Source organism: Nematostella vectensis, chromosome 12 (genome assembly GCF_932526225.1).
Source record: "Nematostella vectensis chromosome 12, jaNemVect1.1, whole genome shotgun sequence".
NCBI lineage: Eukaryota > Metazoa > Cnidaria > Anthozoa > Actiniaria > Edwardsiidae > Nematostella > Nematostella vectensis.
Genome location: NC_064045.1, coordinates 9,953,749 through 9,971,456, shown reverse-complemented (window position 1 = coordinate 9,971,456; position 17,708 = coordinate 9,953,749). Strand labels below are relative to the sequence as shown.

Below are 17,708 nucleotides of genomic sequence, written 5' to 3'. Positions count from 1 at the left end.
ATCCGAATTTATAAAAAAAAACTATTTCAGTTTTGATCATGACATGACGGATATCGTTCCTTAGAAGTGTAAATACCACGAAACACTATTGGAATTTGTTTTTAAACTTCATTTCAATTTCATTATTAGATCATCTGAGATATCAGCGTGTTTGAGCAGGCCGTCTGTGCACGCGCGGGCTTTGTTTTACTTCCGGTTTTCTAAAGAAAAGTTTTTATTGTCGCCAAATTATTTCAAAACGCAATATTTTTTTCATTATATCTTATTGTTGAAATATCCTTTATACCCTCATTACTTTCTATAAGGCTTTTATGCTATATTTAATTTTCCTTAGCAACAGATGTCAGTACACCCTTAAGGAAGGGCGCAGTTTTTTTTTTTTTTTTCTAGAATAGGAGATAAATTTGCTGTAGACAATAAGGAGCACGGTTCACCCTACATGATCGTGGCAGCCTGGACGTATTTTTTTATTGAAGATGCATTCCTCTACTTGGGCCTCCTGTGTAACGTGAGGACGTGGGTGCTAGGTTATCCATATGCTTTCCCTTTCGAATCCTCCTATTGACAAATCCTGCCTCCAATTAGGTAAACAATGAGTTCACGGGGGTTCAGGACATCTCTGATTGACTCTGAAACACCTACTCCATCTTATTCTACCATCGATAGAAGTTCTTCGGTGGATTTGGCCCAGGACGACTCCAAAAACAATCCAAGGAGAATGATAAACATTGCTTCTTGTCCAGAGTCACCAGATCTGGAACAACTACCATACCAGTTCTTTCGTGAGAATAACAGACTTGTTTCGAAAGAGGGTAACCTTAAAGTCAAATCTACTAATGTTCCTAAAAAGCTAAGGTTGTACCTTCGGGAGGACTTATTTACTACTATGATTGACATGAAATGGCACTGGGTTATCCTTCTGTTCTGTGTGTCATATATCCTGTCATGGGTTCTGTTTGGGACGATTTGGTGGCTTATCGTGCTTTCAAGGGGAAAATCCGTTTGCTTCACAGACGTGAGTAGAACTAGGATATAATTCACCATAAAATGATATGCATTTGTAGTTGCACTACATCTGCTTTTTAGTAAGCCGCGTGTGTATTTGTACATGGTACTCAGACTAATTTTGCTGCTACAATTAACAGAGGCCTAACACAATAAAATGGGCCTTTACAGAATTAGTAAGGAAATGTAATTCCCTTGGGTCAGATACAAGTGGAGGGCTTAGATATGAGAAAAAAAATTGCTTTTTGCTAGGTAAGAAATTTATTTAAAAGAAGAGAAAATAGAGACAATCTGAAGGATAACATTGTCCTGCATTTTGCCAAAGTTTGAGAAGGGAGGTGAGTGAATACCCTGTTTCCTTCCTTGTGACACCCTTAAAAAATCCTTGGCTTAGTCATGACATTTTTGTGTGTCTTGGTATTACCAAGAAAGTTAGGTTTACACAACAGTCTGCTATTAGCTGATAAGAGGAGAGTCAGTCAATAAATTCCTCATCATAAATCTTTCTTGATTTTTTTATCATATATAAAATAATCAGAATTCATAACTTTGACTCACAGGGAAATTTAAAAGTTTTAGTAGGCCACACCTTTGTTGTTGTGTTATTTTATATTTTTATTTTATATTTAAAGACAAACTATGCAGAAAACTCTAAAATAGAAATAAAAATATCTTAGAAATATTCTAAATGATAGAAACTCTTTAAAAGACATGTACACCTAGTGGCACATTTCATTTGTTAAAAATCCCTCTTTGAGCTCTTAGGCTTTTCAGTTGCTACTGTACGCATGGTATCATATGATTGCACCATGCACATGTAACGGTATGATGATATTTATTCAAGCCACAAATTGCCATATCTCATTCTCATGATGAAATTTCTCGATATTGAGGGGCTAAAAATTAAGTAAGAAAATGTTCGCCATCATTAAAATAAAGATACACTCTGTATTCAACTATTATAATAGAAATATCAAATATTTTTTCACCATTATGCTCATCATAGATTAATAAGCTTAGGCACATATAAAGTATATAATTTTTTTTCTATTCCCTTACTTAATTTATGGATTGCTGCTTATAAAACACCAGGTTATTTCCTTGTACCTGTTTTTGTACAGAATATTTTATCTGATAAAGGCTTACCACACATATGATCATATTGATATGATTAGTAAAATACTGTAATTCTGTTGGCTCATTATTAAAACAATAATATGTAGTTATACTATAAAAGGCAAAAATAAAAGAAGAGATGTGTTTGATCTTTGCTTTTATCAAAAGCAACACCTGAAAGAAATTTGATTACAATACATAAAACTGTATAAAACACACCTGGATTTTCAAGGGCCATTTTTTAAAGTTCTATATTTTCAATTTATTTATACTACTGTAAATAAAAAAGTCATTTTTCTTACTAGAAATGAACAGCATTTCAGAGAATTAAACCAAGAAAACACATTAGAATTCAGTATTTGGCGCTTCAAACAGATTAAACCTTTTTTTTAAATAGCCAATATTGTGTTGATTTTTAGGTACAGGGGAAGTGACACCTCTATTTAACAGACACCCTTTGGACCATAGAATTCAGTGTGCGCACTAAAGAGTCTTCGTAAGCCACCATCATAGCTGTCAACTCACCCACATTAGGCAGGTGTCACAAGATTTTGGACCTCATCATAAGCCAAATTTTTGTGGTGAATGAATACATTCTCTGTATTTACCCACTTGGACCTCTTTCCTTGGTTTTTTCACATATTAACTGTATTCCATCTGATTTTGCAAGATTTATGTCTAAGTTGGGTTGACAGCTGTACGCGCCATTTTCAACAGTAATCCTAGCAAAATACCAAATGCGAGAAAATATGAATAAATAACGTATAAAACAATGCAAAGGACCGCCAAGAGTGGCGTCACCGTGTCGCGGCCCTATTTCCCACTAGGGAAGATGGGGATAAGTAAGTAAAACAATGTCTCCAGATTTTACATATTGCTTTTATACAATATTTGTGTTCTAGTATTGAATGAAAACAATACCTAAGCTGTAGCTGACAGGAGCTTTTTAACCGATGTTTTGAGTTTTGGAATCGATGCTTTGTAAAGTGACCTGATATGTTTAGCCAATGTAAGCCCCTCCTTACCTGTCACTCCCTGGAAGATCCTGATATTGCTTGGTATCTCTCAGGTTGACGACTGGACAACTGCCTTCCTGTTCTCCATTGAGACACAACAGACAATCGGCTACGGCTCACGTACTATTACTTCCAAGTGTGCCGAGGCCATCATCACCCTGCAAGTCCAGTCTATAGTTGGTGATATTATTGATGCCTTTATGCTTGGTCTCACCTTTGCCAAGCTTTCACGCCCTCGTGAGCGTGCACGCACCGTCAAGTTCTCACGGTAAGATTCATGCCAATCGACTTGTTTAAGAATCAAGTTGTTTTCATGCTTATTTTGACGTCACCCATTGCCAATTTCAATAATATCTTATGCTTTTCTCTTATCCTGTTGAGTCCCGTGCAAACTTTGCCTGGCATTGGGAAATGTTACATAAAACAAAGGAAATGTTGGCAAGTTTACCTTGCAGCAACTCCCAACAGGTATCGCGGATCATGTTGAAAAGTCGGAGAGCTGACAATTGAACAACAAAAAAAATGCGGTTATGTGCACTTAGGCCTCACGTTATTTGTGTTTTGAAAATCAGTCCGTAATACAAGGAACCTATAGCCATTGTAAGAAATTGTGGCTTCTCCCTCTATCTGGAATTGCGCGTTTTCCAGGTTTTTCCGTCATGTAATCAACGACTTATTGTTTCAACGCCAGAAACCGTTTGACTGCACACGATACAAATATATGTTGTCCAAGTTTGACTAATGTATGCAAAGTCGCTGAAAATTCGTTGTTTTGCGCTAACCAAACCAAGTGATTTTTTTGGTCATCGCAATACAACGAATTTGCCAGTAAAAAATATTAAATTTGCGGAGGTATCAGTAATCAATTTCAGGCGTGTATACAGTCTTAGCTGAGGGGTTGGGGGTGCCCAGTCATAGGTATCACATGGGAAACATAGTATTTGAAGATTACTTGATAAGTAATGAGAAGACCTACTTTTAGGCCGACAAGGGTAGATGCGCCGTCCCCCCCACCCCACCCTATGTACGCACCTGAATGTTCAATTAAACTCCCGCTTATAATTTCCCACCCCTTACCTCTTACCCCACCCCCAAAATCCTCTCTCATTGCAGTTATGCTTCTATCTGTTTACGTGATGGCAAGATGTGTCTGATGTTCCGAGTCGGAGATGTACGTAAAAGTCAGATCGTAGAAGCTCATATCCGCGCTCAACTGTTCCGTTACTTGGAAACAAGTGAAGGCACGAGTATGCCGTTCTACCAACAGGTGAGATATGTCACTTGTCCCAGTCGTGCCTGGAGGAGTTTTAGGGCCTTCCCAGCGCTTTCCCACGTCTCTCGACCGGCTGCTTTTGCCTGCATCTTCTCCCTTGCCCTCCACCCCACCTCGTCCCTCTAATTCTCCGCGGTCTTTTCGGGTCTTTCTCCAAGTTATTTTGCACATTCCTTGCTTTCTTTTTCCCTCGAATGCCAAGGTCATGGCTACATTACAAAGACATTCTTATCTTTTCTCAGCACATGGCCTTTCAACTTCCATCTAAATATATGAACAACGATCAAATTATTCAAATACGAGGATCTTCTATAACAAGATCCCGCGTGAATCATACTTCAGGGTTACAACTTCTCATAAGAACGTCTAATTTTCAGTTGAGGCTGGGCTAGTTTTATTTGTAGTGTATTTACTGTCGAATGTTGTATCGCGACACGCGTTTTTAAAACACGATTTGTTTTGGTTTTCTGTCCCGTCAGTAAAACCGTTCTGAGCCAATCAGAATCTCGCTTTGTGCACTTCCCTGGCTTCCCTCTGGACGAAAACCAGGTCGCGACAGAAAGCCAGGCAACTGCACTAGGCGAGAGATGGCAAGAATCTGATTGGCTACGAAATAAATTGACTGGCGGAACAAAAAATTCCAAAAGACAAAAACAAGTCGATGTTTTGAAAATGCGGCGTCCCGATACAACGGATTCGACAGTAAGAATATCAATTCCCAATGAATTATTAGGAGGACAATTACACATATGATCAATAGCAATAATAACGTTGTTACTATCTATGAGCCCCCCCCCCCCCCCCCCCCCCTCTATGAGCACAATCAATCCGTGGTACAAAGCGGCAATTCTGCTTTCTGCTTATTTCTCTTCTTGAATTCTGAAAATCACCCATTTTGCTGATTTCAGATGTTTTTCTTTAACCAAAACACAAATATCTCCGACTTTTTTTCCACTTTTTCTTAGAGCGGGAGGGCTGAAAAAACCTTGCTCTTTAGAAAAAAAAAGAAAAAATATACCCGGCATTTTTTTAAATTTACAAAAAATCTAAATATGAAAAACATGCCGCAGAAAATTCGGTTTACTTTATGGAAAATAAATAGATATTCCCCCACATATTTTTTTTTGTTTGTTTCAATGCCATTTTCCGGCAATTTCGGGCGCCTTCGTTTTTTGATTTGTAACTCAAAACAAAAATAGAAAGAAAGAAAAAGCTTATCAATGTCGAAAATCAGCAAATCTGATTTTCAATTCGTTGTTTGTCTTGATTGTTGATTGCTAAAATGGAGGTTCTTTACATTTTCATAACGTTTTTCTTTACTCGAAACCTGAAATATCCCCACCACTTTTCGCGCTTTTCCCTAAAAAATGAATTCTGAGAAAACTCCCACTTTTTAGAACTTTCCGAGAATTTTTTTAATTTAACTCAACGCATCAAAAGTAAAATAAAATACCGTAGAAATAGTTTTTGATGCAAACAGGCCCTAAAAAAAAGAAACTGCATAGGCGGGTCCCTCAGGAAATGGTACCCGTGGCCGAAACGCCCCCAATCCACACAAATACTTTTTAGAATGAAATAGCTATGACTGATGAAAGGGATCTTGATAACTATTGATCCAATTAATAGCTATGGGATTGTGTAATGTTAGTTTTCTAAATTTGTGACCTGTTTTGCAATGTATTTAAGTTCTTCTTACTCGCCTCCATTCAAACCATAATAAATAATGTTTGATATGCTCTTCGGGAAGCAAATGTTAAGAGGCAAAGAGAAAACGACCTATCTTTTTTCTGGAACAAAATAACTTTGTGATATATATGTCTAAGAAATAGATATTCCCAAGACTGACACAAAGCAAGCTCCAAAAGTTCAAATTACGGCATTGATTTTGTGAATTATTTCGAGCATTTCACTCTGATAATATCATGCCTCAGCTAGAAGGGAATTCTGATGGAAATGTCCCTTTCCTTGGAAGTACGCCTTTACTCACTCACTAGTTATGCTGTGCGGAAGCCATTTCGCAGTCATAGACAGTCGTGAGACCGCTAACCAATGAATGAGCGCTGAAAAGCACCAGGCGCCAAAAGATACATACGCACTGCAAATGAAACAACAAACGCAAAGGCTCAGAAACAACTCGAACTTTAATCAAATCGCTGGGAGGGCCCCTCCTATCCCATGCAGTGGCTGTTATTAGGGCCTGTTCGCGTCTGTTTAGGGCCTGCTTACATATTGTTATTCTCAGCAAGAAAATCATTTTTTTCTCGCGGTATTTTGTTTTACTTTTGACGCGTTGAGTGAAACTGAAAAATTCTCGGATTTTTTTTTCTAAAAAGTGTGAGTTTTCTTAGCATCCTTAAATCCATACTTTTAGGGAAAAACGTGAAAAGTCGTGGGGATCTTTTAGGTTTCGAGTAAAGACTAAACGTTATGAACATGTAAAAAAACCTCCATTTCGGCATCAACAATCAAGACAAACAACGAATGGAAAATCAGATTTGCCGATTTTCGACATTAGTGAGATAAGAGTTGTCTTATTTCTGTTTCTATTTGTTTTGAGTTAGAAATCAAAACACGAAGGCGCCCGGAATTGCCGGTAAATGGTGTCATAACAAAAAAATATGTGGGGGAAATATGTATTCATTTTCCATAAAGTAAACCGAATTTTCTGGGGTATTTTTTTCACGTTTAGTTTTTGTGTAAATGTAAAAAAAAATGTGGGGTATATATTTTTTTTCTAAAGAGCGGGGGTTTTAGGTTTTGGTTGAAGAAAAACATCTGAAATCAGCAAAATGGGAGAGATGGGTGAGCAGAATTGCCGCTTTGTGCCACGGATTCCAATCTCATTCTCCATCTTAGAACGTCTCAGACTAAAAAAGAAAACATTTTCTGCTATCTGAGCCTTGGTATGTCTTAGTTCTTAGAATTTGGTGAAATCTCAGGCTGGGCGTTCTTATAAATAAGAGTGTGTCTTTCTTTCTGAATTTATGTAGAATACGTATTGGCCGTAAAATGTGACACTAGGCGCTAGTTGCAGGGCTGCAGGGACCGCGAAATAAAGAAGGGGCACACATTTAGAAAACTGTGGAGCACTGCCACGTCCATGCTGGTCATTAAATCATTTTTCATTTATACTGCTAACACACTTATGCATGTTTACTGCTTGGATTAGCCGTCTGTTTTATTTTGTTGTGCTGAAACACCATTTTGTCCCATTAGGATTTACGGCTGTGTTACGACTGGCGGAATTGCGATCGTGATGATAATAGGAACCACATTTTTCTGTTAATGCCGTTGGTTGTCATGCATATCATTGACGAACGCAGTCCGCTGTACCATATCACTGCAGACAAGCTCAGACATACAAAATTCGAGATTGTCATCGTGCTTGACGGAATCGTAGAAGCGACGGGTAAGTCTTCAGTTTAGGAACGAGCCGCGACCATTTCCGGGACTCAGAACTTGGATGCTATTTCTAATATTAAATATTGCATAGAGCTACACTAACCTATAGTAGTTTCTCGATTTAAAATCAAATTTAGTTACGTACGAAGATACAAACATCCTCAGGTCGGCATCTTTAGTGTTTCCTTGTCGGCTGTTCCTTCCACCTTCATTTTCAATCACGTGTTGCAATCTTGTAGTCACATGACTCGATGTATTGATCCTGATTGGCTCTATCTGTCTAGGCATGAATACCCAACATTCGGGTCAGTACGCAGCTCTGCAATTTGATTGGGCAAATGAACAATATCCGCACCTCGACACAAAGAACGAGATGAATAGAGACAAAAGAACTCTTTTGCAGAGCAAAGATAATAGGAGACAAAGCAGCTGCGTACTTACTCCATTATTCTCCGTTCCTCACACCTTCATTTATCACGTGTTGCGATTCATTGATCACATGATTCGATATTTTAATTCTGATTGGCTCCATCTTTCGAGGCATGAATACCCAGCCAAAGACGTCATATCTGAGCCAGGAGATCCTCTGGGGACACGACTTTCTCCAAGTTGCCGATCAAAGTCCATTTGACGTGCAGTACTATGCGTCCGACTACTCCAAATTCGACGACATGAAAAAGGTGGCCATGCCAGACCTCTCTCCATTTGAGTACTACCAACAACACCCTCTTCGAGACGAGAATGACACGTCACTGCCCAACTTGTACATATGATGAGAAACATGACAAGACCTTTAACATCCAGGGGCGGATCTAGCTTTTCGCTATAGGGGGAGGGGGGGTTGCTCAGTGACAAAGGGGGAGGGGGTAATTAAATATGGCTTTCTGGTAGCCTGAAGGGAGGGGGGGGGGGGTTAAACTCAGTGACAAAGGGGGAAATTACATATGGCTTTCTGGTAGCCTGAAGGAGGGGGGGTTGCTCAGTGACAAAGGTGGAGGGGGTAATTACATATGGCTTTCTGGTAGCCTGAAGGGGGGGGGGGTTAAACCTCCTAAACCCTCCCCCTAGATCCGCTACTGACATCGTACTATTTTAAGAGGTTCGGTGCCCTTATAACTGGTCTTTAATTACCATAATGCCTTTTAGATAAGGAAGTCAAAATATTTTTGTACAAGATGCTTAAAAACGTTTATATATCATACGGTAGTGGCTAATGACAACTTAAACGAAGCTGTGGTCATCCATATAAAAAAGAACACGCAAGGATCATGCAATCAAGTATTATTATCCCAGAAGTGATCATTTTATAGAAACTTTTAATAATTCTGGATTCTTAATATTTATATTATGATATCGTTTTACGATTATTCTACATATCAATAGTTGATATCAATATGCTCTCGTTTGTCATATTAAATAAGTATTACAATGTTTAAAAAAACATATTGACACGTTTTATTTGATCACATTTTTTATATTTATTCCTCATCTAATGAGTTGTAGTGGACCAGTCTATGAATCTTGATGTTTCATTATAGATTATCAAGTGGAAGGATATTGGAAAATTCTTTTTCCACAAAGGGTATACAAAACCCTTGAAGTTATACTTTATTAAATTATTTTGTATGAAGTCGAGCAGATGTTTCAGAAGTCAAGAACGTGTGTATATGGTCCGTTGGTTTCCACGCTGAGCACTTGTCTTTTCCCATATGTCCCTGAATAAAAGACGATAAAGTCAATACCCTGAGTGGGAATAGAAAGGTTGCTGGTTAGGGCACAGGTATCCCAAGCTCACTGTGTGTATAAATAAATTATAGTGGTTCACGTTTACAGTAAACATATGGGATTGAAATAAGCCGTTCACTTTACTACGAAATAATATCGTAAAACTCTAAAAAATATTCTGACCTGACAGTGGAGTCTTAAATGTGGCCTGGGTGAAGTTTGAAGCCAATTGGGATTGCATTTCGAGAGTTATGTTGTTCTGTTTCCCCTTGTACAGCTTCGATTTTATTTCGTAGTGAAGTGAACGTCTTATTTCAATCCCACATGTTTACTGTTAACGTGAACCACTATAATGTATTCAAACACACAGTGAGCTTGGGGTACCTGTGGTTAGGGCCTGGGGAAGGCCTGTGACTAGAGGTGGGCAATCAAAAGGTCATTCCAGAGTTGAGGGAGGGGTGGGTACTGGAGAAGGAGTTGCAATTTTGATTAAAGCTTTACTTGAACTTATATAAAAAAAATAACCCCCACCCCCTACTCTGAAACTTAATTAAATCCCTGTAAGAGATTACCATAATTAACTTTCGGAGCTTGTGCTCTATTTTCTAAGCCTGCTTGCTCTTTTTTCTTTTGATGTTCCGATGTTACCAATTCCTGAAAAATAAAAAAAATTGCAATAAGAGGTAATTGCGACTCATGGTGATGTGGTGATCACGGCTTTGAATGATGCAAACGTGACCCAAAAAATGATTATTCATTCCTAACCCTCAATTCTATACTAGTTAGGATAAAATAAATCTGTTTCAATATGCAAAGCTAGGCTTAAATCTTGTTTTTGCGATAGCTTTTAAAGGCTTTACAGCGCGAAAATTCCTGTCCTTGAATAACGCGAAACTTGAGTCAATATAGACGTTTGGGAGAGAATAGCTGTTTGTTATGTGCTAATATATAGATTTAGGCATTGCCTAAAAGCGGAGCTCCAAACGACCAAATCTTTGCTTATTTTCGCTTGATAATTTAAAAAAATATTATTATTTCTGTTTTTGACGACGTCAACGATTTAACAGATCACACGACCAACTTGTTATACCCCCTCCCCCCCCCCCCGCATCTACATAACAAGTTTAGTATTCATACGATGTTGCGGCGTCAGGGTAGTTTTAATTTATTGACGTCATCGATGACGTCACGTGACCATCTCATTGCACCCAACTTGTACATACATCACATATACCGAGTCTGGTTGTGAAACAATGTTTCCTTCAAGGGATATGAATGATTTTGTTTTAAATCACGTTTTTGCTTCAAGTGAGGTCATCGATGACGTCACACAACACATGACCATATTGTTGCATTCACCTTGACACCGACCGAGTTTGGTTGCCATACGATGTTTCCTTCATGAAATATGGATATTTTTTATTTTGATGACGTCAGCATATTTTTGCTTCTAGTGACGTCATCGATGACGTCACAATTACGTGACTATATTGGTGCACCCCCTTGACACATACATGACATATACCAAGTTTTTTTTTTAGTTTTTCTTTAAGTGACGTTATCGATGACGCATCACGTGAGCATATCTTGGCACCGCCCTTGACACAAACTTGCCAAGTTTGGTTGTCATACGATGCTTTTAAGGGACGGACGGTCATCGCGTCACTTGGGTTACCAATATTTGTTACCATATTTGTTTTATCAGGGAAGTGCCAGTACAAGTGAAGTGAAGTGCGCTTCCCAGGTTTTATATACCACTTTTTCTTAGGTATGGGGCTCTGCTCACGTGGCGCTTCGCGCCGGCAGGTGTATCGGGCATGCATATTGTGACAACAACGTGGGATTTAATTTCGTTAATTTGGAGTTCAAGTTACTTTATTTTTTTTTCTTTAAAAAAAAAAAATGAACTAACCAACAACCGAAACAGGACCAGTCTATTGGAACAAAAACAACACGTTGCCCCTTTTAAAATTCAGTCTTACAGTAATGGAAGTGTTCTTGCTTCTGAGCTTATGGGCTTATGGTATTATCGATAGTTTCGTTGAATGTGCTTACTAGAAGATCTCAATAGAACCTTTGACATCAATTTTCTATATTATTACTAGTAAATGCCGCAAGATTTAAGTTCGCGGACTTTAATTTTCGCGAGTCTTTATGTTCGCGATTTTTTTTAATCGCGATAAGAACGCGCGAAAATTAAACAGAATAAGGTAGTTACCTGAACCAATTGAACAAATTCTTGATAAAGAGAAAGAGCGTCTTCTTTGGAGATGTTGGAATGATACCTTAAGAAATCAAAGATGTTTTTGTCATTTACAATTTGTTCGGAATTCCATGGCTGCCGAATTAACCAAACTGAGTCATATAAAAACATGGCAATCAGAACATGATTTGAGATGGTGCAAATAGGGACAAAACATACTCACTGCATACTTTTGCCTTTCAATTTCCCTCCAAGAGTTGCCTGTGAAGAAAACAATCAACAATAAAGAACTATCTTAATCATTTACCATTCTGAAAGCTATCTAAATGAAGAAATTATCCATTCTAAAAGTATATTAAGGAAAGGTCAACAAGGCTCGCCTACCATGCCACGTCACGCAACAGGCCTCAGGCACACTACCACGTCACGCAACAGACCTCACATTCCCTTCCACGTCACGCAACAGACCTCACGCTCCCTTCAACGTCACGCAACAGACCTCACACTCCCTTCCACGTCACGCAACAGACCTCACACTCCCTTCTACGTCACGCAACAAACTTTACGGTTAACGTTCCTAAGGCTGTTCTTCAACTTCAATTGCAAATGTTGCATGAGTGTTACCTGTGGAACTATGAGTACATCTCCAGGAAGGTCCAAAACTGACACTTTGGCTCTTTCTTCCGATGAGCCACATTCGCTTAATTTCACATTCAATGCTGCTTTTACTAAAAGAAAAACTTTGGTTTTACACTATTGAAACAGCTTGTGATCAGGGGGAGCATACTGAAAGGTGGAGAGCCTAGTTCAAGTAAAAATGGGGGGAGGTCTCCAGAAAAGTAGACAGGGGTGATTGTCACATCTGTTAGGGTATAAAATTTCGACCAACTTCCATCTCTTAGGGGGTGTTGAAGGATTTTTCCAATTTTGCCATCTCTTAGGTTATCAAATTTGACCAACTGCCATTCTCAAGAGGATGTGCCCTCCCATAGGATTGAAATCAATTTTGCCGACAATTTGTTTTATCACAGTCTCCCACCCAGGGGGGAGGAACACTGACCCAATACGTTGGTAGGTAAATTTGTAGAGCTTTGCTATGGTTTCCATTCTATGGAGAGGTGGATTGTCCCCTCCCGCTTTGTTCTGCCACTGAGACATCAAATTTATACTACTTTTCCTTTCTAAGGAAATTATATTACATTCTAGAAGCTCTAAGGCTCTCTAAATATTGAACAGGAACAGCAGTCCCAGCAATGGGGCATACTGCTGTGTATAATGTCCAACAACTCCAAACAGTAAGGAGGCGAGGTGAACTCACTCAAATATATAGACAGATAAGATGAAAGCCCATTATTGACTTATTACACCACTTAGATCATTTTGATGGGTCACAAATATTTCATAATTGTCCCACATTGTACAGCAAAACTGAAAGGATACATAATGTTACATGCCCTCACCTACTTTTGGGATGATCTCGAGCGTAGCCCCCTTTAGAAAGCATAAATACAACACCACTCCCCGCCTAACCTGGGACATAATATTAAGCATGAAGATGACAAAAATGGCAAGATTGCATTTATTTTTAGCCTGCTAGCCAGGTCTCCAGTGGGTTAATTCTGAAATTCCTGTTTTCAGGATTCCTGTGGTAAGCAAAAAAGGGGATCCCGATACCTGAAAATGTGAATTTCCCCGAAAACACAAAGGAGGATGTTTTGCGCCATAAGGGATCCTGAACCCAGAAAACGAACATTTCCCTGAAAAAAAAAAAACACAGGAGAGCCGGCTTGCAGGCTAAATTATATTTTGACTTAACTATTTGTTGACAGCTTTGACCAGATCCCGCCATAAACATACCTTGACATACTCTGCAGCTTGTGAATCACCTGGGGGCTGCACCTGTAAGCGTGCTGACAGACATTGCTGTATTATGACACGTACAGTAGGACCATTTGTATCCATGGAGACAATGTAATAATAACCACCCCAAACCTGATGAGTTGTCGGAAAAACGGCAAGGAAATTCCTTTACAAACTAATTATTGAAACATTCAAAGAGAAAAATCTTATAGTTTCTCAAAAAAAATACAATATTTAAAGTTTGACCTTCAGTCAAATAGGACATATATTCAACTTCAACCAACTCCCTGATTCAACCAGGTAAAGGCAAAGTGTATAATTGAACGCGGGCGCATGTTATCAGCGGCTCTTCACAGGTAGCCCAATCAAACAGCCGATAAACATCACCCATCCCATATTGCCTACGAACACATGCAGTCGCTAGTCCTTGAGACTGTATTTTTATGCCTCCGAACACTTTTCAGCATCGAAAAACGAAATCTGCCAAACACAATTGTAGATAATTTTTTTCTATAAAATTTTCGGGGTTTCCTGTGTTACCCATAGGCCTTAGCGTACCGCTTTATTTCCAAGATGGCGGCTGCAAATGAAGGAGTTTCGCCTTTCCCTTTGCCACCAATACAATACTCAAAGCTCTACACAGACGAAAATATCGCTCAAGGAAATGCCCCAGAACCGCCACCACCGATAGAGGGCAGTTACTCCGTCTTTGGGGCGTCATTTGAGGTATTTTCCTATTTTCTGTAACGATCGACGAACGTGGTTTAGCAAATTGACTGACTGAATGATTGTAGAAAAAGAATAAAGACGAGAATGTACGCTAGGCTTAGAAGCCACCTTAAGGGCTTCTAAGCCTAGAGGTTAAACATGCAAAGAAATAGGACTAATGGATTGCTCCATTTCATTTTATCTTAGTCATTTTACTTCAACCGTAGGCTCCCTCACAGGCGTTTTTATGCACTAGTCATTTGAAACCCCCACCCCCATGGTCCCGGGGAATTGTGGGGTTAAGGTGGGGGTTTAGAGCACTTTTGAACGAGAATCTGTCCCGAGGGGGTGGGGGAACTGACAGTTTTTTACTCTAAGACTTATCCCCATCGTGGGGAGGAGTAGGGGCATTTAACTGCTGTTTTGTCCCGAGGGGGTGGGGGCTTTTCTCGTTTTTTTACAGGGTCAAAGTCTAACCCCCCACCCTTCCGGGGACCATGGGGGTGGGGGTTTCAATTGACTAGTACATTAAACAGGCGTCGCTCCTAAAAACACCTGCGAGGGAGGCTAACCATTGGGCTGTCATGTTTTTATAATAAACCTATCTATCTTTTTTTTTTTTTATATTTTGCTTCAGAGTGATGAATCCATCATTCGGCCGCTAGAAGTACAAGGAATCACAAGGCTGTATCCACAAAGAAGACTAGGTTTGTAATAGTCTGTATAATACACAATCCTTTTTCCTGTTTACAAGCACTATATGTTGGCTATTTCTGATGGCTGGGGGGCTATTAGAGGCTATTAGGGGTTATTAGTGGGTGTGTGTCTTCTCTGGGATCACAGAAAATCAACAAATAATTACTTGTTAACATTCTTGTCAGATCGTATATCAGAATTGAAGAAGCTGAACCATTCAATCCTCATGAACTTCCTGGAGTTACTGGATACTCTTATCCAGACCTCCTCCTCTGCCAAGGTATAAGGGATATGATCACACTACATCAAGCTCAACTTTCTACAAGGGCATTAGGGTGAGAGGGAAGGAAAATAAAGGAACACCACCAGGCCAGGGGAGCACAAAGAGGCATAAAATATAACTGATACACAGTTCCAGAGAATTGACCTTGGCGCCGAGCTAAAGAATAGCATTAATTACCATCTGCTCACATGCTTTTTTTAATAGATTTCCTTTTTTAACCTTCCTTCTCTTCACACATCATGCTATCAGATAATATTGATCAGTATTTCAGTATGGATGATAGTTTTGTTTTGTTATAGAGAGATGCAAAGCTGGAGGATATTCGAGTACTCTTTATAAATATGCATCATCTAATCAATGAACTGAGGCCACATCAGGTATATAACTCCCACCCCCCCCCCCCCCCATCTAAACCATACAGAACAAAACCCATCCCATCCAACAATTATCATCCACTAATCTACGCCATACCCACCCCTCCCATCCAACAAATATCATCCGCCTATCTACACCATACCCACCCTTCCCATCCAACAATTATCATCTACCCATCTACACCATACCCACCCCTCCCTTCCAACAATTATCATCCACCCATCTACACCATACTCACCCCTCCCATCCAACAATTATCACCCCACACATCTACACCATACCCACCCTTCCCATCCAACAATTATCATCTACCCATCTACACCAGACCCACCCCTACCATCTAACAATTATCATCCACCCATCTACAACATACCCACCCTTCCCATCTGCTTATTTACATTTTTTTAAGGCCAGAGAAACATTGCGTGTAATGATGGAAAGACAAAAGAAGCAAAGATTGGACACAGCAGATAAGCTCCAAAAGTGAGTGATGTGTATACTGTACATAGGTAACACTTTTAAGTCTTGCAAAGGGTTACAAGAAAAAAAAATAACAGCAAAGTATTGTATACTATAAAGGGTTTAATAAAATGTTCAAATCAAATGTATAGAAATTTCAAAATTTTATAAGGATTACATGATACTGTACAGTCAAGACATTCCTTTAGGATGGAGTGTAGACTCTCCATTAAAGGGTATATACTATAATTCAAGATCGCAAGGGAGCTGAAAAAGCATTCTTTTAGCATGAAGGTAAAACTTTGTAACAATAAGCAAATGCACTTGAATAAATTGAAAATTAGAATAAATTGAAAATTGACTTTTGCAACAACCTGAAGAAGATTATGCATATCAACTAGAGGCATAGAATAATAGAGATGTCACTTGTTTTCAGGCATATCAACAGAGTGATGGCACTTTTACAGGGAACAATCACATCAGTGCATTCCACAGATTCTCAAAATGATAGTTTACCCCAGCTCAAGGTGAGAAAACTAATAAGATCTGCAATAAACCTGAAAAGTATAACCAAATATCACACAAGCTGCATCATTTACATACTATACCTTATACGTTGTGGTGGGAAGCATTAAAGCACAGTTTACTATTCTTAGAATTTAGGTTTATAGCAAAAAGGGCTCGAGGGGGTTTGGAATGAATAACCTCCAGGAATAAATGCTTATCTTCTTGTTGAGGGGGGGGGGGATTTGAATTTGAAATACTCCACTTGTTGTGAGGAGGGGTGGGGGTTGAACACCATACTAATCTTTTTTTTTTTCTATGGTGTTTGCTTACCTTTTTGGATCTCACCTACTACCATAAGCCACTTCCCTATACACTATATAGAGATGGTATTCAAATCATTCTGTCTTTTTTAAGCCAGACTATGTAAGTTTTCCTTTGATTTTGCCCCCTCCCTATTTCCCTTCAATCATCACTACTTCCATTAGCCATAGTGAGAGTCAGATTAAATTGTGGTAAGATTGGTGTTCATCTACGTTTAGTGCAACAGGGAGTTGGTGCAAGCTTCTATTTATGCCTCCCCCATCCTACCTCCCCTCATCCAATTGTCGCTACTCCCCCCTGTCAACTCCAATACCCACACACTTGTGCTATTTTATGGTAATACTTCTGTTTTTAGAGCGATGGTTCAAGTCAGGCAGGAAGTGACACAGACACAGAAGCCTTTTCATGGCAGGAGCACCTTATCAATGCTGCTGTTGAAAATGTCACGTGATCTTTAAACTAAAATCTCGCTTGTTAGATATTGTACATAATACAAAATTTAGAATTTTTAAAATAAAGGTATATCATGCATTTATAATACCCCCTATATTCTTTGATATGAAAACAATTTTCAAGTTTAAATCCCTTAACCTGAGCCCTTTGGGAGGGGAAGAAAAGACAGTGAAAAAGAAAAAGATTGAAAAAAAAAGAGCAATGCGAGCAAATGATAACCAGACACGCGTCATCAATATTAATTGTGATTAAACAATGGGGAAGCGCGCAAATGATTAAAAAACGGACGCCACAAATTGCGATTGT

General features: G+C 39.1%; 3 protein-coding genes across 4 annotated transcripts; 2 read left to right on the top strand and 1 right to left on the bottom strand.

Moving 5' to 3' along the window:
• The first annotated feature begins 511 nt into the window (after positions 1 to 511).
• On the top strand, positions 512 to 9,268 carry LOC5508473 (inward rectifier potassium channel 2). Of its 2 annotated transcripts, none has more exons than XM_032377212.2 (5): positions 512 to 1,015; positions 3,191 to 3,405; positions 4,251 to 4,404; positions 7,627 to 7,819; positions 8,097 to 8,588. In XM_032377212.2, exons 1-5 carry the CDS (start codon positions 593 to 595, stop codon positions 8,441 to 8,443), a joined length of 1,332 nt encoding a protein of 443 aa, XP_032233103.2. In that variant the 5' UTR covers positions 512 to 592; the 3' UTR covers positions 8,444 to 8,588. The 2 variants fall into 2 exon arrangements, with proteins under 2 accessions (XP_032233103.2, XP_001629058.2); XM_001629008.3 differs by having other exon boundaries at positions 516 to 1,015; positions 8,353 to 9,268.
• Positions 9,112 to 13,906, bottom strand: LOC5508454 (D-aminoacyl-tRNA deacylase 2). Its single transcript, XM_032377214.2, has 7 exons — positions 13,598 to 13,906; positions 13,201 to 13,270; positions 12,365 to 12,468; positions 11,964 to 12,001; positions 11,756 to 11,822; positions 10,110 to 10,191; positions 9,112 to 9,527 (listed from the first exon to the last, which is right to left on the bottom strand). The coding sequence occupies exons 1-7, from the start codon at positions 13,700 to 13,702 to the stop codon at positions 9,457 to 9,459; spliced, it is 537 nt and encodes a 178-aa protein (XP_032233105.2). The 5' UTR covers positions 13,703 to 13,906; the 3' UTR covers positions 9,112 to 9,456.
• A 121-nt stretch (positions 13,907 to 14,027) lies between these two features.
• On the top strand, positions 14,028 to 17,487 carry LOC5508472 (mediator of RNA polymerase II transcription subunit 7). The gene is made up of 7 exons (XM_048720033.1): positions 14,028 to 14,326; positions 14,946 to 15,015; positions 15,190 to 15,284; positions 15,587 to 15,664; positions 16,072 to 16,145; positions 16,558 to 16,648; positions 17,305 to 17,487. Exons 1-7 carry the CDS (start codon positions 14,174 to 14,176, stop codon positions 17,398 to 17,400), a joined length of 657 nt encoding a protein of 218 aa, XP_048575990.1. The 5' UTR covers positions 14,028 to 14,173; the 3' UTR covers positions 17,401 to 17,487.
• The last annotated feature ends 221 nt before the right edge of the window (positions 17,488 to 17,708 follow it).

Bases quoted from the DNA above. Each gene is read 5' to 3' on its own strand.
- LOC5508473 (XM_032377212.2), top strand. From the start codon at position 593: ATGAGTTCACGGGGGTTCAGGACATCTCTGATTGACTCTGAAACACCT. The intron at 3,406-4,250 runs GTAAGATTCATG...CTCTCATTGCAG, and splicing joins CGCACCGTCAAGTTCTCACG to TTATGCTTCTATCTGTTTAC. The intron at 7,820-8,096 runs GTAAGTCTTCAG...CTATCTGTCTAG, and splicing joins CGGAATCGTAGAAGCGACGG to GCATGAATACCCAACATTCG.
- LOC5508454 (XM_032377214.2), bottom strand. From the start codon at position 13,702: ATGGATACAAATGGTCCTACTGTACGTGTCATAATACAGCAATGTCTG. The intron at 11,823-11,963 runs GTGAGTATGTTT...TGATTTCTTAAG, and splicing joins TTGAAAGGCAAAAGTATGCA to GTATCATTCCAACATCTCCA. The intron at 10,192-11,755 runs GTAACTACCTTA...TTTATTTTTCAG, and splicing joins AATTTGTTCAATTGGTTCAG to GAATTGGTAACATCGGAACA.
- LOC5508472 (XM_048720033.1), top strand. From the start codon at position 14,174: ATGGCGGCTGCAAATGAAGGAGTTTCGCCTTTCCCTTTGCCACCAATA. The intron at 15,016-15,189 runs GTTTGTAATAGT...CATTCTTGTCAG, and splicing joins GTATCCACAAAGAAGACTAG to ATCGTATATCAGAATTGAAG. The intron at 15,285-15,586 runs GTATAAGGGATA...GTTTTGTTATAG, and splicing joins AGACCTCCTCCTCTGCCAAG to AGAGATGCAAAGCTGGAGGA.